The sequence below is a fragment of the Hippopotamus amphibius genome, chromosome 3, assembly GCF_030028045.1.
Source record: "Hippopotamus amphibius kiboko isolate mHipAmp2 chromosome 3, mHipAmp2.hap2, whole genome shotgun sequence".
Classification (NCBI taxonomy): Eukaryota; Metazoa; Chordata; class Mammalia; order Artiodactyla; family Hippopotamidae; genus Hippopotamus; species Hippopotamus amphibius.
Window position 1 is genome coordinate 41,291,352 of NC_080188.1, and position 25,479 is coordinate 41,316,830.

At 35.6% G+C, this 25,479-nt stretch overlaps 1 protein-coding gene across 2 annotated transcripts in view; it reads right to left on the reverse strand.

Annotated features, from left to right (window-relative positions):
- Nucleotides 1-25,479, reverse strand: part of LOC130849812 (transmembrane protease serine 11F-like) — a 59,418-nt gene that overhangs the window by 14,862 nt on the left and 19,077 nt on the right. For both annotated transcript variants that reach the window (XM_057728993.1, XM_057728992.1), the window contains exons 2-6: nucleotides 17,413-17,561; nucleotides 13,705-13,823; nucleotides 4,707-4,774; nucleotides 2,297-2,460; nucleotides 29-67 (exon numbers count right to left, since the gene is read on the reverse strand). In XM_057728993.1, the coding sequence (XP_057584976.1) occupies nucleotides 29-67; nucleotides 2,297-2,460; nucleotides 4,707-4,774; nucleotides 13,705-13,823; nucleotides 17,413-17,561 (539 nt within the window). The remainder of the gene's footprint in view (nucleotides 1-28; nucleotides 68-2,296; nucleotides 2,461-4,706; nucleotides 4,775-13,704; nucleotides 13,824-17,412; nucleotides 17,562-25,479) is intronic.

Here is a 25,479-nt window from a genome sequence, read left to right on the forward strand (position 1 = left end):
ACAGTTAATTGTGGGCTTTTGAACTTACGGCTGTTGAGAAAATTCCTCATCTTTTTGCTGTCAATAGCTAGAATAAACAAAACATGAATTAGTTGGTAGAAGAACATGTTCCTATTTTCATGTGATTTAGTTCAAATGGTTACTATAAGAAATACTTATTATCCAAAGCATCCATATTTCAAGATATTTTTCATAACCAAGTAATATATAAATAACCCTCTATTCTGATTTGGTGCGAAATGTATAATCTTACGTTAAAAAGAGAGCATTTTGTTTTCTTATTTTTGCTAAGAAACCAGAAAAATGAAGTTAGGAAAGAATGATAAGGATAAAATGTCCCTGATTGCTCTCTTTGGGAGCTCCAGTATACCTCAAGGAAGCAATTTCCAATTCCCCTCACAACTGGTGTTCACCATACGAGGTGTACAAGCCTATGTGTGATCGTCATACGCCTGGCAGCCAGGTTGATAGGGTAGCTCAAGGGAGCGAAAGGGCATCCCCGACCCCTCACAGCGCAATTTCCAGGCCTTTTTCTACAAAGGGGGGGGATTCAGTCAGTGCGGGTTGATGGCTGTCTCTCATTGAGGATTCCCCTCGTGGTGAATGCGGTGGAAGGCAGCGGGCACTGGAGACATGAAGCTCTCCCTTATACAGCCAGTCCCCTATCTCTCCCTTCACTTTCGGCCTCCCTTCTGTGACACCTTTTACTCTTCAAACTTATCTTAGTCTTCGTTTAAGCTTAGTTTCATTTGGTTTTTGGTGGCTTGGTGTTTGTTTTGTTTGTTAGAGAGAAAGCAGAGCAGTATATGGTGATTTTCCTCAGAAACACTGACTTTCCCGTAAGAGGGATGTGAGCCCCAAATCCTGTTGGAGGCTTCCTGGACATTTCACTTCTCTTTATTCAATGAGAGCTGTGTATGTGGCAGAAGAAAATACATGCGGTCGAATTTTGGTTATCGAGGACGGTCATAGAATATTGTTATTTTGATATTAAAACAACCTTTATAGTAAAAAGTCAGTATTTGATTTTTAAAAATTATAAATTAAGAAACTCTACAATTTTAACATTTTTTATGGTGGATTTTTTTTTTAGCTTATATAATCATACATTAGGGCAATTGTATTATCAGGAATTGAAATTTAGTTTGAGATTGCCATTTATAGAGTGCTGGAAAACATCATGTTTTTCTTTGGACTATAATTGATTAAAAATAAAGGTAGATAGTATCTGCTTCATCATTACTAATTACTTCATGAAGAAGTTATCAGTATCATGTGTGGGGATTCTGTCTCAGAACGTATTTAAAGGTTTTTCCTGATTTCTAACAACAGAGAATTTCACTTTAGACGATCTGTTTCTTCAATTCATGGCTGCTGGGAGGGGAAAAGACTCTAGGTCCAAAGACAAGCTGTATTTTTTTATACTAAATCAGAAGTAAGTGCAGTTGGAAATACTTAATCAGAAGCAATGAACAGCTGGAACACCGAATGCCTGTGAGACATATGCTAGAGTTTGGGGGGAGGAGTAAGAAAATAAAAAGACACAGTCCTTTACCTTGGCACTTACAATCTTACTTGAAAAGCATTATTTTACTTTCTCTAATTATATGTTGGCATAGAAAAACAGACATGTCTCTCAGTTTGTATTCTAACTAGCTGTGGGGTAGTTTTAGTTTCATAATCTTTTTGAACTTCATTTTCTTCCACTTTTGGGGGAAAATAAAATGACAATTTTCCTGAGTTTCTGTTGTGAGGAATCAATGAGGAAAGGATTAAGAAATTGGTTTAAATTGGAAATAAGCTAGAGAAACTCTTTACAGTTCATATCAATCGTTCTTCCAACAAGGCTCAACCTTTATAAAGATGTCCATTTCTTTTATACTACAGAAGCTAACCCCTATAACTAACCAGTAAAGACCTCTGAGAGTCAACATACCTGTGCTTTATTTCTCCCCCCAAGGCTTGCTAGTCTCACGTTTGACATCTTACTTGAGTCTAGCTTCCTTAAAATGGTGAAAATAATACCTACCCTTTCAGGCTTTTGAAAGATCCAATATGCTAATTCATATATGGGGAGAAATTAAAACCCATAGCAATGCCCGAGTCAAATATGAAAAAAATCATAAAACTAAACTTTGCCTCGTAGTGAATTTTTAGTTTAGTTTTATTCCACATTAACATATGTTCATCAGGGGTGAATTCTTGAAATAAGAGAATACGTTGACCTAAATTTTTATGAAAAATAAAAAGAGGACTGCGAAGGGAGGGAACCACAAAGATGGTAAAAAGGACTTACGTGTGAGTGTAAATGATTGTTTGTTTATAGTCAAAGGCAACTGTTGTGTCTTCAGACTTTGATATAGAATCCTTTTAATTTTTTTCCTGATTCGCTCAGCACTGTCAGTAGATGGGTATTGAAACATGAGTACCATAAGAATGTTCACACCGTTTTCATCTGGACTGAAGAGCAAAAAAGCAGATAGGTAGAGATAATTATAATAAAGCCAGTTCTCTAACCGTTAACTATTTTTATATAGTAAAATTCACACTAAATTTAAAGAAACAGTGAGTGGCATATGTGTGTATCAGATTTCTAAGTTATGTCTAGGAATACCAGCTAAATACATAGCTGGAACAAAATTGTTCTCACCCCTAACCTAGCTCATTGTCTAGAGGGGGTGGTGGGAGGACGAGATGTTCATGAAATCATGCTTTACACGCACTTAAATGATTTGCTTTTTAAGGCATTCTGAGCCAAAGTTGTAACCAAGGTCATTATTCTTCAGTAGTGGTGTGGCAGAGACAATGCTTTGTATTCACCAAACCTGGTTGCCTTTGCCTTCTGAGCAAGAGCTAGATTTCATTTCCTAGCCTTCGTTGCAGTTTATCGAAACTCTCTAGTGAATTCTGGATAATGGAATATGGGAAGAAATGATGTACCCCACTTCCGGGCCTGGCCCTTGAAGACCTCCTGTACCATCCTCCATGCTCACTCTCTTCCCTCATTTGCCAACCAAATGTAGAAGATTCAGTGGGCAAGTGCATTCCACAATTGCAACCAGCACCTACATCCCTGCTGCCACTTCTGACTGTTTGGACTGTACCATGGAAATGAAATAGACCTTTATTGTGTTAAGCCATTGGTATTTTGGGGTTTGGTAGTCAGTTGATATGTGTTGATACATGGATGATTAAAGAAAGCAGTTACAAAAGGAAATCATTTGATAAGTTCAAATGTATAAATTTACACTGATGTATATAGGTCTAGAAAGCCTCTAGTTGTCTTTTGAGAATGAATTTAATTTGAAATATACTAAAAAAGAAGGAAGAAAAGAAGGAAGGAAGGAAGGGGAAAAGGGAAAGAAAAGACATTGACTCCTTAACCACATGTATATTTACCATCAAGAAGTGAAGCTAATAAATATTACAAATATATATGTATATATATGTATCATACATGTATATATATATATGTAGTATGTGTATATATACACGTATTTGTGTATATCGATTGATAGCCACAACAAAAGTTTAAAAACTTTCATAAACTTTCATCAAAATTAATAGAAAACAAGATATATTATTCCAATAAATACCAAGTCTTTTGTTGGACATTCTATTAAAACATATTCAGGATGAATTCTGGTAATTTATTTTAGTCTCTGACAACGTATATGTTCAATTTATGTATATTGCCTTTTATCAGAGCATAAAATGAAAAGGCATTAGAAATAATAAATGCAATGGCATTAAAGGTAAACCTTATTGGCAAAGAAAATCATAGTCTGATTGTTGGGTAAGCTTAAAGTGAGGACGATCAAAAAGAGCTGGCCTACAAAAAGACACATGCACCCCAATGTTCATTGCAGCACTACAATGGCCAGGCCATGGAAGCAACTTAAATGCCCACTGACAGACGAATTGATAAAGATGTGGTACGTGTATACAATGGAATTAGCCACAAAAAGGAATGAAATGGGGTCATTTGTAGTGACGTGGATGGACCTAGAGACTGTCATACAGAATGAAGTAAGTGAGAAAGAGAAAAACAAATACCATATGCTAATGCATATATGTGGAATCTAAAAAAAATGGTATGGATGATCTTATTTTTGAAGCAGAATTAGAGACACAGACGTAGAGAACAAACATATGGACACCAAGTGGGAAGAGGGGGTGGGATGAACTGAGAGATGGGGATTGACATACATACACTATTGATACTATGTATAAAATAGATAACTAATGAGAACCTACTGTATAGCACAGGGAACTTTACTCAGTGCTCTGTAGTGACCTAAATGGAAAGGAAATCCAAAAAAGTGGGGATATGTATATACATATAGCTGATTCACTATGCAATACAGCAGAAACTAACACAACCTTGTAAAGCAGCTAATAAGTTCCAATGAAAATTACTTGCTCCCTGGCTTAAGGAGCAGAGTGTGTCAGCAGCACCATCTTCCTGTATTTTTTCCTCTTGGAGAATACATTTTTTTTAAATCTAATAACTGACATCGTCCCTTGTCATAGAGCACTTTATATCTTTCTATCATGACTGGGAAACGGCTAGACAGTATAAGCTGCCTCAGAATTTATGAAATCTTTGTGTTCCTGCAAAGGTCTGCTCAGGGATGCTGAGCAACTGTGCTGACCAAATGCTTCCTAACAGTACCAATTTGAAGTTGCAAACCAAGTTTACATACCTTAATTGAATAACATGAGATTTGATAAACCGATCTTTTCCAGAAGAATGTTGAAATATCCTAGACATCTGAATAGATAAATTTAAAGTAAGTGTTAGTTTTAAGAAAAGTTATTTCTCATCTTATCGAGAGACTTGAAGCAAAGATAAGAATTTTGGTTTATTCGCAGACTTATGAGCTGCTTATTTGCAGTGGTAATACAAAACTGGGTTCTAATCCTTGTAAAACTGAACAACCTTACCATAATTGTTTGATTTTGCTATAAAATGAGATAACAGCATAATCTACATCACAGAGTTGTTTTAAGGATTAGATGAAATAATGTATATCACACATATCACACCTTGCCTGGCATATTAAAAACTACTCATAATGTTCATTTTGTTTATTGTCAAATGAGTTAAAGTATCTGTGTTATTTTTCAAGGCAGCATTCCTCACTTTTAAAAAAAACCGTCCTACTTTTGCCTTATTCTTGAATATGGCATCTAGTCTACTATTGATGTCAATCTGTAGATTTTTTAAATGACTATCCCATTACGAGAGCATTTGACATAATATGTAACATCTGTCATGACACTCTAACACCTTCACTTGTTCATCATCTCTCTGGCAGGCAGGATGTGTCACCACACTTCATACTTTCAGCAACTTATTACTTGGCTTTTCCAGTCTGAACCATTGAAGGATTTTGGATGTTCAGTGAACTGATCTCCTAAAGGGACCTGATTCCCAAAAGATTATTGAGGCACTGCCTCAAGAGACAAAAAGAGCATTGGACTGAGAGTCAGAAGTCAGAAATAGCAGGTCCATTTAAGTTTACATAAGGCCCACTTACATAGTAAAACTCGCCCCCTAATTACTGCATCCTTTGGGAAGAGGGAATATTGTCTCCCTCCCCACGAGATTCCTCCCTCTCCCTGACTCCTCTAAATTAGTAACAGTGCTCAGTAGATTTTTGTCTCCTAAATTCTCAGTAGATTTTATCTCCTAAATTTTTAACCTGACTCTCTTCCTTCACTCACATTGCTATGGTCTAAAATCGGCTGCTCCAAAACCTGTGCCTGGGCCTTTGCAGTGGTCCCCTCACTGGCCCATTTATGTGGTTCAGCTCTGTCTTTCCTCCCCTCACTTGTTCCCCCACAATGCCAGCGTCCAGGAAGATATTGCTAAAGCACAAATCTGGGTATATTGCACTCCTGCTTGAAACCCAATGTCTCTCGGTGTGAGCTCCCCAATCTTATTCCTTCATTGGCCTTACCCCACCCCTACCTTCAAGGCCTATTATCTTATCTACTGAATTACCTGCTATTTCCTAATTGCACTGGACTGGTTCACATCTCTACAACTTTGCACACTCATTTCCCTCTCCCTACAGTGCACTTTTTTTCCTCAGGCAAATTTCGTCAATGACAATTATGTTATTTTCTAGTGACAACTAAATTGTCTTCGGGACTTCCTAGGTGGCGCAGTGGTTAAGAATCTGCCTGCCAATGCAGGGGACACAGGTTCGATCCCTGCTCCAGGAAGATTCCACATGCCACGGAGCTACTAAGCCCGTGTGCCAAAAAAATAAATAAATAAATAAATAAAAGGTAAATTGTCTTCGACTTGCCCTCCTCAAACAAAGTTGAATACTCCTCTATTTGGGCCACCCCAGCATCTTGCACATGATTCTATTATAGCAATTATCACACTGGTTTACAGTTGTCCTTCCCACTCTGGACTGTGAGCTGTGACAGCAGAGAGTGTGTCTGATTCATCTTTGTGTCTTCAGTGTTTGGCACATTGCCTGGTCCACAGTAAACACTCAGTGCACGTCTGGTGGATAAATACATGAATGAATAAATGGGTAAATGAATTAAGGATCAACAATACCATAAAGGAGAGAAGATAATGACACATTGTTTTTGCTTTATCTGAAAATCATGTTGCCAAGGGTAAGTAGAACTACATGGGAATCTGTTTTTTTTTTAATTAAATACATTTTTTAATTAAAAAAATTTCTATAGTTTTTTTAAAATTAATTTTTATTGGAGTATAGTTGTTTTACAATGTTGTGTTCTCCATTGGAAGCTAAAGCAAGGTGGAAGCCAGGAGACCACAGTGATAACTACCATCCTCACCATGAGTGGTTATTCCAGAGGTTTGGAACAGTTATGAGTTATGTCACTTATGATTTCACTAAGCTTTTCTGAACTCATTTCATTTCCATTTCTCAAGGAACAAGGAGAATATCTAATTTTAAGTTCTCCAGCACTTTATATAAATGTCCTCTGAAATTCTGAACTAAGCACTTTGGGAAAGGATCAGGATTCTCTCATATCAGAGTATAAAAAGGACTAAGAGTCTATTCAAACTAAAATGTGATATTAATAAGACTATGGTCTCCTGAGGAGTCGACCTCTATTTAAAAAATGGGTAGATTCTGGTACACTACAGTATTGGTGTAACTACTACTAGCAGCTTACACGTGTTAAGTCCATATTACATGGTAGGCATTGGAACAATTCCTTTGTCAACTTCATACCACGTTATGAGGATTTCTTTATTCTCATCAGTCCCAGTTTATAGATGAAGAAACTGAAGCTCAAGGCACTTAAATGTCTAAGGTGGCCTAGAAGGTGGTGGTTCTGGCATGTGAACCCAGAATATCTGGCTCGATTTCTTGTGTTCTTGCACACATAGTGACACTGACAACCCTGAGTTACTTATATGCCTGATGACAGATGTTCAGGTTGGTGGCGACAGAGAGGCTTGGGGCAGGAAGCCCTTAAAGAAGGCCTCAAAGTATATTTTATTTCCAGAATCTAAACATCACAAAAGATAACCTCCTAGGAGATTACTTTTTTCGACTTCTAGTTTAACAGGGCTGAGGGGACCACTTCTTTTCAGACACCTAATTATTGTTGTAACCAATCACTGGAGAAGTTTAATTCATGTTTATATTTGTCTACTGGTAGCTCAGCATATATAAGCAAATGTTATATTTAGTCCAAATTACAAAAATTAATTGTATCCTTCCTTTTTGTAATGGTCCAAACCTAAGAATAGATTGCTTTAGCAGGGACTCTTCCATTTAAAACAAGATAGTGACTAAGCCCATGGTTAAATGAAAAAGAAAAACTTCACCTTAAAATCAGATACCAGTTGTAGTCCTTGGTTTGAACTCCCAGCATAAAAACCAAAATAACATGTTTGAAACAACACATGTGTCTCTGACTAATAATATACCCAGTTACTGTCTTTGGCAAGCTTGAGCTTGTGCCTTTCCTCTGGCTGGGAACTGTGTGCAGATTAAGTCCTCATGGAAGATCAGATGGGAGCTAGGAAATCCCTTTCTGGGTCCATCCATGAAAGTAAGTCAGGCAACTTCTGCAGGTTTCCTGTTCCTTTCAGGGGAACATATACCAGCAGAAGACAAATATACCAATCAACCAACCAACAAACAGATTGATTTTCTCTTTCCTCTCCAAGAAAGCTTCCTGCTAGCTCAAAGGGATTTTTACTTCCTCTGAACCCCTAAGATACTGATTGTTTGAGTTATATATTTGCTTGACAATTATATTGTGCAATGTGGCAGCTCTCATATTATCATTTCATCTTATAAGCTCTCATATGTCATATCATCTTGTTACCTAAATTTTATTTTTGTATTATTTTACATGCGTAAACTTCCATATATAAACCATACTATACACTCCAAATAAGGAAAGGACTGTACTATGTAGACCTTGGCGTTTTTCACAGCCTTGCACAAAGGAGGTGAAAAATAACATTTTCATAAATTGATTGATTCTCCAGCTATGGTTAATCTTAATCCATGATATGAAGAAAAAAAAACACTGGCTTTTGCATCCCTTCAGGACTCTTTCACTATACTCTGTCGCTTCCTCTTTTTCTCATTTATTTATTCATTCAACACAATTAATTAGGAGTATCCTATGTTTCAGGTACTGTGACAAAACTGGATAAAGGGTATGAACAAAAGTTATGGCCCCTGGACTCATAGAATACAGAGATAGACAGTAATAAATAAAAAACTAAATTCAAAAGGTGGTAAGTCCCTGGTGGTCCAGAGGTTGGGACTCCAAACTTTCACTGCCAAGGGCCCACGTGCAATCCCTGGTCAGAGAACTAAAATCCCACAAGGTGTGGTGTGGCCAAAAACAAAAACAAAAGGAAATCAGTACAGTAAGGTAATATAGGATAACGGCTGGGAGTCTATGATTACCTCCAGGGAGGTAACACGATACATGAAGGATCAGAAGAAGTAAGCAAGAAGAAGGGAAGGATCATGGGGCAATTCCAGGTAGAAGGAAGAGAATGTGAAGGCACTCTCAAAGAAGGCCATTATGGGCAGAAAATAGTGAGCAAGGAGGAGAATGTAGAATTGGAGGAATAGTCAGAACCTCTATGTGCTGGATGCCAGCAGCACTCCTCCTCCCAGTGTGAGAACCAAAAGAAGTCTCCAGGAATTACCAAATATCTTTTGGGAAACAAAATTGCCCCCAGTTGAGAACCACTGGACCAGACTATGGATCAGGGGAACTCAGCCAAGAAAGGAGTGCATCTGCTCTAAAATCTCCAGGAGAGACTCAGCACTTGGAAATACAAAAAAGAAGAAGGGATGAAAAGAGATTATAAAAGCTAGTCACATTTCTATACACCAGTAAAAACCAGTTAAAAAATGTACTTTGAAAAGATATCATTTAACAATGGCCAAAAACAAAACAAAACAAAATTCCCACCTATACACACAAAACCAAACAACAACAATGACAAAACAAGCACCTAAGATTAAATCTAACTAAAGGTAAACCACACCTTTAAGGAAAACATTTTAAAGCTTTATTGAAAAGCAGTAAATAAGTCTAAATAAATGGTGTCAATAATTTCTCTAGATTTCTAGATTTGAAGCAAGTTAAATCAAAATCCCAAAATAAAGGAGTGTGTGTGTGTGTGTTTTACTAGGTATAGAAAAGAAAAAATGACAAGAATAACCATGATATACCTGAAGAAAATGATAAATCTAGGTGTATGATTGAATGGTGGCCCCCCCCCCCCCGAAGATATATCTAGCTCTGGGAACAGGTAAATGTGCTTTTATTTGGCAAAGGGTCTTTGCAGATGTACAGTAATTAAGGATCTCAAGATGAGACCATTGTGGAGACATCATCCAGGAACACCCTGAATCCAATGATAAGTGCCCTTATCAGAGTAGAGAAACACAGAAACACACAGGAGAAGGCCAGGCAAAGATGGAGACAGATTAAATTCATGTAGTCACGTGTCAAGGGTGCCTGCAACCACCAGAAGTTGAAAGACGCAGAGAGGGATTCTTCTCTAGACTTCCAGGGCTGGTGACATCTTGATTTAAGATTTCTGTTCTCCATAACTTTGAGGGAATAAATTTCTAAGTCACTATTTTTGGTAATTTGCTACAGCTGCCCTAGGAAACTAATACAACATGTATCAACACTGACTGTCAAACTGTAGAGGTTAAAGCCTTATGGTTTGACACAATGAAAAACAAGCTGATCAATGGAAACAGATTAGAGAGCCCAGCAACATTCCACACCATACACAGAAACTTGAATTGTGGCAGAGGTGGCATGGCAGATCAGCCAGGAAAGGACTGACTAGTCAATCAGTGGTGCTGAAAGAACTGCTTATTCATATAGGGGAAAAATGAAATCAAATCCCTAAATCAAACATACTACCGCTGCTGGTAGTTGTGCAAATGTCTACAAACCCCTTGGAAAACCACTGGTCATAATCTGCTAAAGCTGAGTCTGAGCATATGACCCAGCAAACTGCGTGCTAGAGAGGCTCTTGCACATGCGATAGGAGGCATGTAAGGATATACATTACCTGCATTGTTCATAACTATAAAAAATGAAAAGAGCCCAAATGTTTGCAACCATAAAATGAAATCATAAACAGCGGTATATTCTTTGTAGGGCATTCTACAGAGAAGTGGAAATAAATGAGCTTATAGCTACATGCATCAAAATTAAAAAATAATTGAAAACATAATGTTGAGTGAAAGAATAAAGTCATAGAAGGATATACTATGATTCCGTCTACATAAAGACCACAAGAGTCAGGTTCTACAGTATGCTATTTGGTAATAGATATGTTGGTGATAAAACTATAGAATAATTAAATCCAAATTCAAAATAGTAGTTTTTACCACTGAGAAAGAGAGAGAAAAGAATGTTTAGAGGTTTCTGAGGTACTGGTGAAGTTCTATTTTGGAAATTGGGTGGTGGGGTCTTGGGTATTCATTTTATAATTGTTCTTTAAAATGTTTCATATAGTTGTAAAAGTATGATAATATCCCAACAAAAATGAATGAAAGAAAAAAATACAAAGTGCCAAGGCACAGCATTATGAAATCTTAGAAAACTGAAGAGTAGAGAATAAAGCTTCTAGAGAAAGAACAGATCACCTAAAAAAGCACAATTTCTCCTCAGCCACATGTGATAGAGCAATAAAAATGAAGCAAGGCCTTGGATGATCTGATGGGAAATAACTTTTAAAGTTTTACATTCAAACTATCAATTGGGTGGAATACAGAGTAACGGATTTTTTGGCATAAAATCATTCAGAAATTTTACTCCCATGCTCTTTTTCTTAGGGAAGTTACTCGAGAACATAACCTACCAACCACATCAAGGAAAACATGAGGTGCAAGAAGTAATGGATTTCACACACTAGAGCAGTGCTTCTCTGACTCACATTTACCTCTGTGAAGTGGACCTAGAAAGCAACCAATTCAAATTGAAGCAGGAAGCATAAAGTTTTGAGAAAGTTCTTAAAAATTAAGAAATATAGAGACCTTAGAAATATCCAAAGATACTGTAAAATGGTAGAGGGCTTAAAAAAAAAAAAGACTGAGTCTATTCACATTTATTTCTGGGAGCATTATTCCTTGAATGGTTCAAGAAGTGTGGCAACAAATAACAAGGGTTGGAAAGGATGTGGAGAAAAGGGAGCTCTCATATACTGTTGTTGGGAATGTGAATTGGCGCAGCTACTATGGAAAATAGTATGGAAGTTTCTTAAAAAATTAAAAACAGAACTACCATATGATCTAGCAATTCCACTTCTGGGTATTTGCTTGAAGGAAATGAAAACACTATCTCAAAAAGATAACTGTGTATAAGAACAGCTGATTGAACTTGGTGTACCCCCCCAAAAATAATAAATAAATAAAAAAAATTAAAAAAACAAAAACAAAAACAAAACAAAACAAACAAAAAAAACAGATGATTGAACTTGGTGTACCCCCCCCAAAAAAAAAAAAAAGATATCTGTACCCCTATGTCCCCATGTCCATTGCAGCATTATTTACAGTAGACAAAACATGGAAGCAACCTAAGTGTTCACTGATGAGTAAATGGATAAAGAAAATGTGGCATATGCATACAATGGGATATTATTCAGACATAAACAAGAGTGGAATCTTGCCATTTGTGACAACATTGATGGACCTTGAGGGCATTATGCTAAGTGAAGTAGGTTGGACAGAGAAAGGTAAATACCATATGATCTCACTTATGTGGAATCTAAGCAGACAAACAAACAAAGCAAATAAACAAAAAACCCAAACTCATAGAAAGAGAACAGACTGGTGGTTGCCAGAAGTGAGGGTAAGAGATAGGCAAAATGGGCTAAGGTGGTCAAAAGGTACAAACTTCAAGTTATAAAATAAATAAGTCCTTCAGGATGTAATGTATAACATAGTGACTATATCTAATAATACTGTATTGCATATTTGAAAGTTGCCAAGAGAGTAAATCTTAAAAGTTCTTACCACAAGAAAAAAAATTGTAGTATGTGTGGTGTTGCATGTTAACTAGATTTATAGTGGTGATCATTTCTCAATATATGCAAATATCAATCATTATGTTGTACACCTGAAACTAATATAATATGTATCAATTATATTTCAATTAAAAGTAAATAATCTAAACATAATTCTGAATAAAGCCACCTACCAATAAAATGAAAAAACAACAAAACTGTGGCAATAGAATTGTAAAAAACACTGTTCTCTTACATGACAAACCCTATTTAAAAGTGGAACTGAAAACAGTGTTGGTTTTCAACATTTAGAATCAAGCTATATAATGATAAAAAAGCAAATAAAGTGCAAATACTTTCCTATGTTAATAATTCAGAGAAAGGAGAGTGTAATGAATGAAGAGTGAGAGTGCTGAGGTCCTCATCCTTTAATTAAGAGATAGTGTCTATAGCTAATCATAAAAAATTACACTAAGTCTGCTATCTATAGACCCGTTACTTTGTTCTAGAATAACTCTCATAAGCTTGAAGGAGTACACTCTAGGCTAACAGCCTGGGTTTTGCTAAAGAAATCTCTAGTCTCCATAAATGTTTTCACTGAACAAAAAATGAAAGATTCTTCTATTTGACTTTCTGCTATGATAGGCAAGGATTTAGTTTGCCTAATATACCTTAAAAAATTAGAAATTCATTGATAATTGCCTCAGTTTTCAAGGAAAGCCAAAATACCTGAGGGGCATAATTAAATTTGAGATTGACAAGAATCATAGACACTCATCCTTGTATGTGATCCTTCATGTGTTTTAAAAGCAAAATAAAAAAAATGGTGAGGCAAAACATGGCAACCCTATAAGCTTATGTTTAAAAAGTTTAAAGAAAATGAACCAAGAAAGAAAATCAAGAGTTTAACTGTAGGGAGAATATCTATTTCAATCAACAATTTCCTTACGTGCTAATTAGTTGCCTACTCTAATCTACATACATTTAATGGTACATGACATTACTCTAGATATTTTACATACATTAAGTTATTTAATCCTCACAGCCATATGACCTACATACTATATTATCCTCATTTTACAGAAGAAGAAATTGAGCCATGGACCAGCTAAATTCCTATAACAATCACATTCAAAGTCAAGCAGAAAAACACATTCATAAACTTTCAAAATTTCTATTGGGCTTACCATTCTCTCAATCTGATAACACCTTTCTATAAATTCTCTTGAGGTTTTTATTCCATAATTTTCTTTGTATTTTATATTTGTAACTTTAAAAGAGGCAAGATAATAGAATGACTTATCACCTGAAAGGTAAAAACAAACAAAAGATCCATGCTTAGACATGATTAATTTCTTGTCCTTACAAGAAATAGGTTTACTATAATGCAGCTTATTTTTTCTCAGTACAAAATTTATTTTAGTCATTTTTTTCCCCAAATATTTTGTAATTTTATCATTACACTGAGCTAAAACAGAAAATTCAGGCCTCAAATTGTACTTTCAGAACGCCCATTTTCAATGTTTATGCATATAAAAATTTTCACACAATTAGATAGGCAACATACAATGAAAAGTCAAATACTGAAAGCAGTTGCTGACAGTCATGTAAAAACTATCAATTTCCTTAAAGAATTATAGTATAGATATATCATAGCTAAACTGTATTATAAAGATATATTGAACAGGCTATCACTTTTTTTCTATGCTACTGATAAGCTTACTTAAATAGAAACCTATATTTATTTTCACTTTCATTTTGTTCATTCACTTTTCAATTCTCTGTAATTTACTTCTAACATACCACTGAAGCTTCGATCGTCAAGGACAGCAGTTGTTATATCTAATGGCCACCTTTCTTTTGGTCTTTTAATTTAGTCATGATTTCTTAGCCTTAGTCATATTCCTTGAAATCTCATCTTTGGCTTTATGAAGCCATCTTCTAATTTTCTTCCTTCCTCTTGGCCAGTCGTCAGTTACCTTGGAGAACTCTTTATTTCTGCTTCTAGCCTTAGCCAGCAAATGGTCTAGCCTTGGCTTGGTCATGTTAAAAAAAACTTCTTAGGTTTATCCTAACTCTAATGTCCTCAACCATCAACTATTTGTTGATGTTAAAAGATAAACTGAGGCATGTTTAAATTTTCAAGATTTTATCTGAGCATACATAGATTCAGATCCAGCAGCACCAAACGAAAAGTGGTTGGGAGCACTCTACCAACAGGAGCTGGGGAGACATTTTTATAGGGAAGATGGAGAAGTAAAGCAAGGAAATTATTTGATTGGCTATAACTTAAGCAGTTGCCTTATTTGGGAAAGTCCAGTTGGCTGTTTGTGATTGGTTGTTCTTAAGTTTAATTTTCTTGGGTTTGAGTACATTGATCCTGGCTTATGTTTTGGTTTGTTTACATAGGCTATCAAGGCATTAAAGCCAGCCCAGTCCAATGAATTCCATGTTTAATTACTTGAACAATGGATGACTCCTAAATTTTCATCTCTAGACCAGAACTTTGTCATGAGTTTAAATTCTTTATCAACTCTCTTCAGGGAACTATTTGTTGGACATCCAATAAGCACCTTAAATGTAATATTTCCAAAGGGAGATAATCATTTACCTTTTCCTGGTTTCAAACCTGTTTCACTTCCTCTTTTTCTAATTTCTGAACAGCTTCACCATCCATACACTCACCCAAAGCTTGACTTAATTCTCATTTGCAACATCCAGTCTCTGTCTCTAAGATCTATGGATGCAACCCATTAATATCTCTCAAATCCCTTATCTCACCCAGAAAAGCTGCATCCTTAATTCAGATCCTCATCAACCAACCAGCTGATGTCTATCCAAAACAAAAGACTTTTTTATTAAAAAAAGAAGTCCTCCATTTAGATTCTCTGTCTTAAGTTCTGTCATTACAATCTACTTCATGACTCAGACTGGAAATTTTGGAGTAATCTTTGATCTCTTCCTTTTAATCAACAGGTTCTGAAAATTTCATCTCCTAAATTTTAATAAATCCATCATCTGTTCACAAATTCTATCACCACTAATGCTCTAGTTCATTCTCTCATCATTTATTGTCTGGAAAATATAACAGCTTTCTAACTAGTATGCTGCCTCATGTTCTGTTTTCCACAAGTTTGTTCCCCACATAGTAACAGAATGATCTTTTTAAATTGCAAATTTGACAATATCACTTCTCCAATTAAAATACTTCCCATTTTTCTCCATCGCCAATTGGGAGGGAGTCTCAACTCTTTACTATGATCTACAAAGGTTTTCCTTGACCTAGATATACCTCTTGAGCATATTCTTTGCCACATTCCTGTTATGATTTATGTTGAAACTACAACAAAAATTGCTTGCATTCATTGGCATTCACGATGCAGTTTTCTTAAGATTTTGCTTACATCATCCCTTTCACCTGTAATACCATTTCCCAGGAATGCCCTTTTCATAGACCTCTCCACTGCTTAAATCCTATCCATGGCGTTAGCTCCTATCAAGGAAAGCCTCTGGAATATTCAGTCTTACGTAGGGACTTCACAACTGTGCTGCTGTACTGTCCTATGAAGAACTTTGTATTGATACTTGCCACAGTAACATAGTGTGGATAGATTTTAGTCCACTGGTATGTCAACTCTTTGAGAGTAGTGTTATACGATTTTTGCAGAGAGGGGGCACCATTTCAGGTAATATGAGTAAAAAGAACAGTACCTTAAGCTTTTTATAGTGCAATGAGTTAGTTAATAATTATTTTAATATTCAACATTTAAGTGTATAATAGCTATCGTATATCATATCATAGTAATCATACATCACAGACTCTGTTCTAATTCTAATTTTAGTTTAATTAATTTTTCATTTTAAAACATTTTTCAGACTAGAAATGCTATATCAGAGACTCTGGAAGGAACAGAAAAGTATATATAAAGGAAATAGAAATAATTTATAACCCAACATCTACAATTAACTGATACTATTTTGGCTTATGTTTCTCCTTGTAAAAATTATGTTTTAAATGACTGAATTTTAGTGAAGTAGAAAAGTAACTTGCCAGAGATCACCCAACTAGTGTATGGTGGGCCTGAGATTAAAACTGAGGTACATTTGACCCTAAATCTCATGAAAGAATATATTCCCTGCTTTCCTGAAAGTGGAACTAGTCCTTCAGAATGGGAAGGCAAATGATGCTATCCCAATTCAGATTTCATTTGCAGGTTTCAAGAAGTCATGAGCATGTTGGACAATATTTCCATCTCTTCCTGGGAAGTCTTTCAAGTATGGTTTTATTGTTGTGAGTCATACAATTCTGTAAAATTTTAGGCAAAGTCTCTGTCACATGTGATTATAAATATATGTACAAAAGACAAAGGTAAATGACCTTACTTTGTTGTCATTTTGTGTAACTGTATCCATTTTTGCACCTAATGAGGAATTCTGAGTTTTCTCTTCTTCCCCCAGTCATAAAACAATGTCTATTTCCTTCAAAAACAATGTTCAATCTTTAGCCCTTTAAAGATTTTTTTTCAGGTAACTTTTCTCATATCATTAGCTCTTCTTGGGGCAACTCATTAATGTACTGATTATGAAAAAAGTATATAAAACTCGACACATGATGTGATTTGTCTTTATTCTGAAGATAATCTTTTCATTCTTCTTTCTCTTTTGAAATATGTATTGTTTTAGATGTGTCTATTCATGTAATAGTGTATATTGCAAGCTTCACTGGTTGGAAATATGAAATACAGGGCTCAATATAGAAGCAAACGATAACATCAATAAAAAATTAGTGATTAAAATGCTAATAGCATGCAAATGGCATTTTTTATACAACAGAGAATTTCAAGATATTAGGTCATGGAGCACTTAGTCAATAGAAATGTGACCTGGATACTTACCCTCAACAACAAAATGAGTAACAATACCAATTGAAATGACTATAATTGCTACAATTGCCACTGTGAAAAGAGATAGCCTTGTAGGGTCCCAAAATTGCTGTCTTTGATAGTGAACTCGTGGGTAATCAGCTTCCGAAAATTCAGCTGGTCTGTGATAATGGAGAGGAAAACAGTAAGACAAAAATATTTTTGTATTATGGTTCTACTCTATGTCCGCTTGCTATATTCCTCTATGAAAATAGTTTCTACTGCTAATTAACAGTAAGATACTGTTTTGCTGAAAGCCTTGCTTTCGGTTTCAAGGTTCATAGGATTCGCTGTCAAAATAACCACCCAGTTAACAAGAATTTAGAGAGAGAGTGTATTGAACTAACAAAGATTACAGTATATAAGAAAGAATAGTAAAGACAGAGGGTTCTATATCACCGAATTGGGAAAGCACCTACATCCAGATCTGAGCAGTAGCAATCTGGAGTCCCAATGTTATAGCATAAGGACAAGCAAGCATCATAGCAAGAAAGAAATGTAGATACATCACCAAACTGGGGAAACACCTACATCCAGATCCAAGCAGTGCTGGGAAGTCCCTGGAACAGCAATCTGGAGCCCCATTTGGGAGGGTCCTGAGCAGTGTGTCCACTCCATGGTTAAGACTTCAAATTCGAGTTTGGGGGGCTTCTGCTTATAATTCCAGGCCGCAAACTGACATCATCAGTTTGTGTGCAAAAATGTATCTCTGGATTTACTTTAACAATGTGGTTGGTTTCACCATGTGAGTCATAAGATTTTCTAGACCCTGAGGGACTGGCCAGGTCCCTAGGGCTTAAGAAATTCCAAGACCTACTTCCTTTCTTACCGTAAGCGCTGTTTGACTTGCTAGCATCCATTGTTAGGTGTGTAAGCAAGCTCGCAGTCCAGGCAAGGACACAGGTCGGTCAGAGGCCTGCTTCTGCCTCTAAAGCCTGAACAAGCCTACTCTAGTAGCTTCCCCAACAGATACTTAGATTTTGAAAAGAACAAAAGGTTTTAATTTGTTTACCCTCCCCTAAGACCCCAATCCCAGTTTGTTTTAGTTAAAGATCTATTGATGTTGACATTCAAGTGAGAATATTTTCCCACTACATTTTGTCTAACACATTGGCAAATTTGAAATTTGGGTAGTGAAGTACAAAGGCTCATTTAATAAAGATAATTTATAGATAACACTTAATAAGGAACTTTTCAGCAACTTGATTAAAAATAAAAGATTTTAATATGTATACTTCTTTAATGACCATAAAATTTTTCTTAATGGCTTGTTTCAAAAGTAGCATCATTATTCTTGAAGTCCTGATCACAGTTCTTCACATTTTTATTAGTACCCTCCGGTGAAATCACAAATTGTGAATTGTACTTGATAAGACTCCAGTCCCCACTAAGACTCTTCATTTCCGTTTGACTCTTATGTGTCCCAACTCATGCACTACCTGCCCGCCTAATATATCTTAAATCATTTAAATTATCTTTCTCCAGCTTGAGATCTAGTATTTATTTACTTTATTTTCTGAATCCCCAAATAGGATTCATTATTTAATATTTTGCAAGTGAGATATTTTGAAAAAGTTTTTAATTTTATCTAACAAGTATTTATTTAAACTTGACTTATTAAGTGAGATAATTTTAAGAACTATACCTACCACAGTGTAATGATGTTTCAGGAACTATTCTAGAGCCCAAGAGTTATAAAGATTTTAACGTATACTCCTTGACCCTAGGACAGTCACAGTTTAAAAGAGGATACAGACATGGAAACAAGTAATTAATATATAGTGTGAACTGTGCCAAAAGAAAACTTTGTGCCATAAGAGGAAACAACCTCTTAGAGTGCTGTGAGTGTCAGGGATTTTTATCAAGAAAGCAATATGATCAAAAGTTTGAGTGATAAAAGTTCTCCAGGTATGAAAAAGGAGAAAAGAACAGAGAAAAAAGAGCATGTGCAAAAAACAAAAACAAAATAAAAGACACTAGGGATGTGAAACAGCATTTATCACTAATAATTAGTACTGGGAAAAATATATACATAAAATACAGATTTTGCCCTCAAAGAATTTATGGGCTCCCAATGTATATTTATGATTGCAAATCTTTCACAGCATTGTTGTACTAGAAAGAGGATGTGGTAAGGCTGGTGGGCTGGACCAGCTCATAAGGAGTCTTATGACCCAAAGTAAAGAGCTTGAAACTGACTCTGCAGAAAGTGGGGAACCAATAAAAGCTTTAGTTAGGTGATAATTTAGAGTAATCACAGAGGTATGAATGAAAATTACAGCAAGAGTGCAGACAAAAGACCAGTTTACAGGTCATTTTGAAGGTCCAGGAGAGAAAGGGTAAGGGCCTGAACTAAAGCTAAGGCTGTGGGGTGGAGAGGAGGGGATGGATTTAGCTCTAGTCCTTGAGCTCTGTTGACTGCTTAGCTGCAGAACAAGGAGAAGATGAACGGCTCCCTTGTTTCCATGATGGTGCCTCCAGGCAAGATGAGGAAAATTTAATGGAAAGTGTTTCTGGTAGACATAAATGTTGTTAATAATGAGTGATGAGCCTTCCTCACACTTGGTCTGAGCCAGATGGAAAGTATCCATTTTATATCTTCTCTGATGCATTTTAATTGTGTCACTAACACCTGTTTGCATGACGCTAGTAAAAGTAACTATTAAAGTTGGTATCACACAGCCCAGAAACAATTAAAAAGTTACTTATGTCTGCACATGCTGTGTATTCCTGCTCACTCATAACTGAAGTCTCCATTTCCAAAATCTTTGGCATTTTCTTGTTTATTTAGTTTATGGATATTTTGGTTGCTGCAGTTTATTAAAATTCTTACTTCCTTTTTCCCTACATTTTGTCAGTTTGGTTGTAGTACCCTGAGCCCTTCGAGAATCAAGAAATGACAAAAATCAGATTTATGGGGTGATGTTCTATTACGTCATAACACTATTATGGTAAAGGAGATTATTTTTATCATGGCCATATTTAATTTTTAAATGAGTTTTGTATGATAATCTGCTATTCTCAGTCTGTTCTAACTGGAATATTGACTTTTGTCTCATGTGGAAGCTGAAATAAGTTCTACCAAATACTCATTTCCATGTTTTGAAGTAGAGCTGGAGGGAGCAGTATGCAGACATCGGCTAATTGCAAAGGCAGTGGTGTTTACCCTAATAAGGAAAAATAAGGTTGTAAAAACCCAACAAAGTATTCAGAAAATTTAAAGAAATTCGTTAGCTAGACTGTTGTGAAATGTTTGTATGAGCATAATAAACAAAGTGCATTCAAGGCAGTGTTAAGTGTGCAATGAATTTTGAGAACTTGGCTATGATCAATTAGATTTTTAAAAAATGTATAACTGGTTTAAACTTTGAAAAAAGATTGTTTTATTTTAATCACATTTAAAATCCCTTTATATTATTCCTATGTTTCTTCTGATTTGTACATTACAATTATTTATTCATTGAATATGATTCTGATGATAAATGGAACTTTTTACAGCCTTTTATGGTGCCTAGTGTTGCATCTGTTTAAAAGAGAGAATTAAGCCTAAGTTTGTTCTTTTTCAAAAAATGCATTAAGATGAAAAAATATAGGAACTAAAATCTTTTGGTAACTTGAACAGAAATAAAACTTGAGAGGCTCACAAATGAAATACACATGGAAACAGTGTTAGAAAAAGCATGAAATTCAGCATCAGAAATCTAAGGGTCAAGTCTTTGGTCCTATATTGACTTTTTATCTTGATGTCTCTGATTCTAAGAATCCCTTGTCTATTAAATCAGAGTGATGATATCCCCCCACATTTCAAAGTGGTTTTAAGGATTTTAAAAAAGTGTGTATGAGATATTTCATAATTTCTGAAGAACTATATGAATAGAAATTGTCAGAAGCCATAAGCTTATTTGAGAAAAATAATAGATTTTCTACTACTCTGCATCTAACCCGAATACCTAGCATAATTCCCAACATAAACGCTGATACTCTTTGAATGAATGAATGAATAAATGAATGGTGAATGAAAGAATTGCAGTCTAGGTTCTACATCCAGAAAAATCATTTGCACACAAAAGCTAAAGAATTCTAAAATATGTGCTATTATCAATACATACCAGACAATTATTTTATAAACACTATGTTTTAGGCACTAATAATTATTGAATACAGAGTGACAAAATGAAAATACATGGTCCTTGCTGTCATAGTGTTTGTAGTCTAAAAGCAGGGAAGGGTAAAACTAGTAAGTATAGACATCCTTAAAAGCTGCGGTAAGAGCTATGAAGAAGATGAATAAGGTGTCTGTGCTCGAAAACAAGATTGTATAGACTAGGTAGGTAGAGGGGGATTACTTGAAAAGAGTGAGTAAGGGAGTCCTCTCTGTGAAGGTCATACTTATGCTGAGATGAAGTAGGAGGAGAATGTGTAGAATTGTTGCAAGTCTGTTTCTGGCAGATAGAAAGTATGTGAAGTGCTTGCATTAGAAAATAACTTGGCCATTTGGAATTGGCCATTAAAAAATTATTAGGGATAAACAGTTATAAACCAATGAACTGTTTCCTAGCTTAAAATATTGTTAATAATAGAAACATTTCAGTTTCTGCAAAAGAAATTCCTTCTGTATTACTGCAGAGGTAGCTCCTATCTATGTTCTTCCTCTAATCATATGCTGCTGTTTCATTCCTGTGACTTAACTCAGCTAGACACAGCAGACAAACTACATTATCATACACCAAAAAGATGTACGTAAACAAAGCTCAGTCTTACACCTTTCTCTCTCGACAGTCTCACAAGTGTTTTAATCAAGAGAGCAAATGTAACCTCTATAACTGCCCCCCTCCAAAATGCCACCTGGGTAGGTTAGCAATTAAGCCTGAGAGGTATATCCTTTTTTAGTGGCAGGCTCTTCGATGATAAGCACTGCAATCATACCTAAATAAACAGGTAAGAAAGCTTGCCCCTTCCCAGTCACGAGTTGTCATGAGCTCTATAATTAGTATATCAAAAAATAGCTGGTAATTGGACATATGACAATTGCTTACTAGAGAGAGCCTACAGCCAGTTCTGTCTTGAATTTTAAGATTATAAGCAATTGAGACACAGCTGCTTTTCCACAGTTTTCCTGACAGAACTTTTCTTAAAATGGAGGCTTTTAATATGACAACATGGACTGGGGTTCTAACTAGGGTAGTTTAAGAAGCACTGTGCAGAAGCAAGTCCCCTTCCTTATATATTGCATTAAATGGCGTGGGTGTCATGCTATTCAGTGGATCCTTGTTGCTTATCTATTTTATGTATAGTAGTTTATATCTTTTAATAATATACTCCTAATCTGTCACTCCCTCCCTTTCCCCTGTGGTAGCCATAAGTTTGTTTTCTGTGTAAAAATAAATAAATAAATGGGTGTCTTTTATGTTAGGCATATTGGGGCAATTGTTATATGATTAAGACTTGTCCCAGTCCCTCAAGCCTCAGCATAGGTAGATCTTTTAGATTCTTGATCTTAATGTCAGAATCCATGGAATAAAAGGTGTTCAAAATCCAGTAAAATATGGAACTACATGGAAAAGTCATTGTATTTTTGACAAGATTAAAGAATGAGTTGTTTAAGTGATGATAACGAAAGTGTGTAAGATAACGTGTTAGTGCCTAAATTATTATTTCAGAATCTTCAAAGTTAATCCATTTGTTCCCTTTTAAAGAGTTAAATTGAAATGTATGTAAGCGCACATGGTTCTGGTGGACTGTACAAGTCACAAGAGGACACTCATGATGAGAAAGGTACCCCCAGGCTAGAGTGAAACATTCTTAATCACCAAACATCACTACCAGGTATTCTCTGGGTGACATAATTAAAGAGTCAGATGACAAAAGGGTTACATTTAAAATGTATACTTAGGATTTATCTTCTGCCTGTCTTTTTTCCCTGATACAACTTCAGCCACTAATTTGAGACACTTTATAGCATGTGGTTTGGCACAGTATTCTGTGTCTCTTTTTAAACTTAATCCCTTGGTGCTTTAGTTTATTGAGTTATAAAATTGGGATTTGAACCAGCTCATTACTGAAATATAAGTATTGGCATCACTCTTCCCACTTCTAGACTTCATAATATAGTTGGTGTGTATGTGTGCGTGCTCGCACATGTGTGCATGTGTTTAATTTTCTAAGATTATTTCACCAGAGGCATTTATGATATTATTGAATAATTGTGTTGGTTTGGCATTGATTGACTACTTCTCAGCCTCTCTGAGCTAATTGTAATATACTGCTTTCCAGGTATACATATCTATCTATCTCACATTCAATTTTTAATAATACAGATATATGCACTACAGTACTTTATTTGTGGATTCAGAAGCAAAGCTTATCCTAAACTTTGTAAACTCAGGTATTATCTACTTTCTCTAAACTCCAAATAGATTAGAAGTTTTTCCAGCACTTTTCTCTCACACAGTCTTACTACATGACTATTGAGTTCATGGTAAAGGTCCTAAAACTACATATTAATAATAATACTATTTGTTTATTCATGTAAAATATGTCAGGTGTTTCCAGACAAAGCTCTGGTAGTACTGAACTTGGAACATACCCAGGGCCACAAGACGCATGATCTGGTCAGCAGGGTTTTACATGTCCTTTTGTTATACTTATTTCAATTTTATTTAAGGACCTTTTATTATGTGCCTAATATATTCCAAACACTGGGGATATAAAAATTTAAAAACAACAATTTGTATTCAAGGAGCTTATGGTAGAATAGAAAGTCATAAAATAATAAAATCGAGTGTCATAGGAAAATCATAGATTTACCAAATATCATAGTAAGGAAACAGAAGATTGAATAATAAACGTTGTTTGGGAAGGGAGTAGAAATGGGTACAGATAAGACTTCTCAGATAATATGATAGCTGAGCCAGCCTTTGAAGGATGAAGGGAGTTCTCCAGTATACGATACAGGTTAACATTCTGCCTATTTTACTCTTTGCTTACAAGCAAAACAAATTCTCATTATCATGAAAGCACCTTTTAAAACAGAAATATGACCATAGGATTTATTTGGAAGTCAAAGAAAACTCCCTGATTAATAACATTTTCCACTACCACTCAAAATAAAAATTGATGAAATTGACAAAAGAGAACAATTCACATATTTCAGATAGATGAGAAGTGAAAAGAGTTTAAGAGAATTTGGGAAACCACTTTAATCGTTTAAACAGTCTAATTTACTTCAGTTTATGGCAGTGCAGTTCTCTTTGGGAGATTTTTTTCTATGGGAAGACTGTTAGCAACACTGGAAAACATGAGTCAAAAATATTGGTAAAATGATGGGTAGTAAAAAAGAGGAACTGTTTGTGTTGTTGCAGCACTTAAATGACCCAGCTATCCAAGTAGTGATGACACTGGTATTTTCACGATAAGGCAAAATCTGCCTTGAACTTGATAAGAATTTCAAAGACAAAAACCACAAATCAAAGGACTCTGGCAAGAAATGTCCTGGTTTTGTACAAAAGGCACATGTAAATACCATGATAATAAGTAAGTGACTGCAGAAGCACAAGGAGCTGGTAAAGTGGGGGGAAACTGGGGGAATTTCAAGTATGAGTTAGTCATCAGAATTAGCTTCCTTATTAGCTAGATGTGACTGGTTTGGCAGGCAATGAGGAGGGCAAAGCTGCAGAGTGTGGGCAGAAATTGCATAGCATCTCGATGCTTTACTGGAATATGTGCTCTATACATGGAAGGAAAGGCGGGGGAGGCAGGATGTTAGTCTTATTAAATCCTATTTGCATAGTGCAATATAATATAAACGCATATAAGATATTTCAGGATATCAGTGACAAAAATTTCATGTGTTTTCCAAAGATTCCTTTAAACATTTTTTTAAAGACCTATGAGTTCTAGAGCCAGCATAAGATCTATTCCCCTTTATAGCTGACCTTCAAAATCATAGTTGCCATCTTGTAAGCATCCAGAAACAACCTCCTCCCATGCTATAATATCAGAAAGCTCAGCTCTTCCTCTGAAAGCAGCTACACAAGCAAC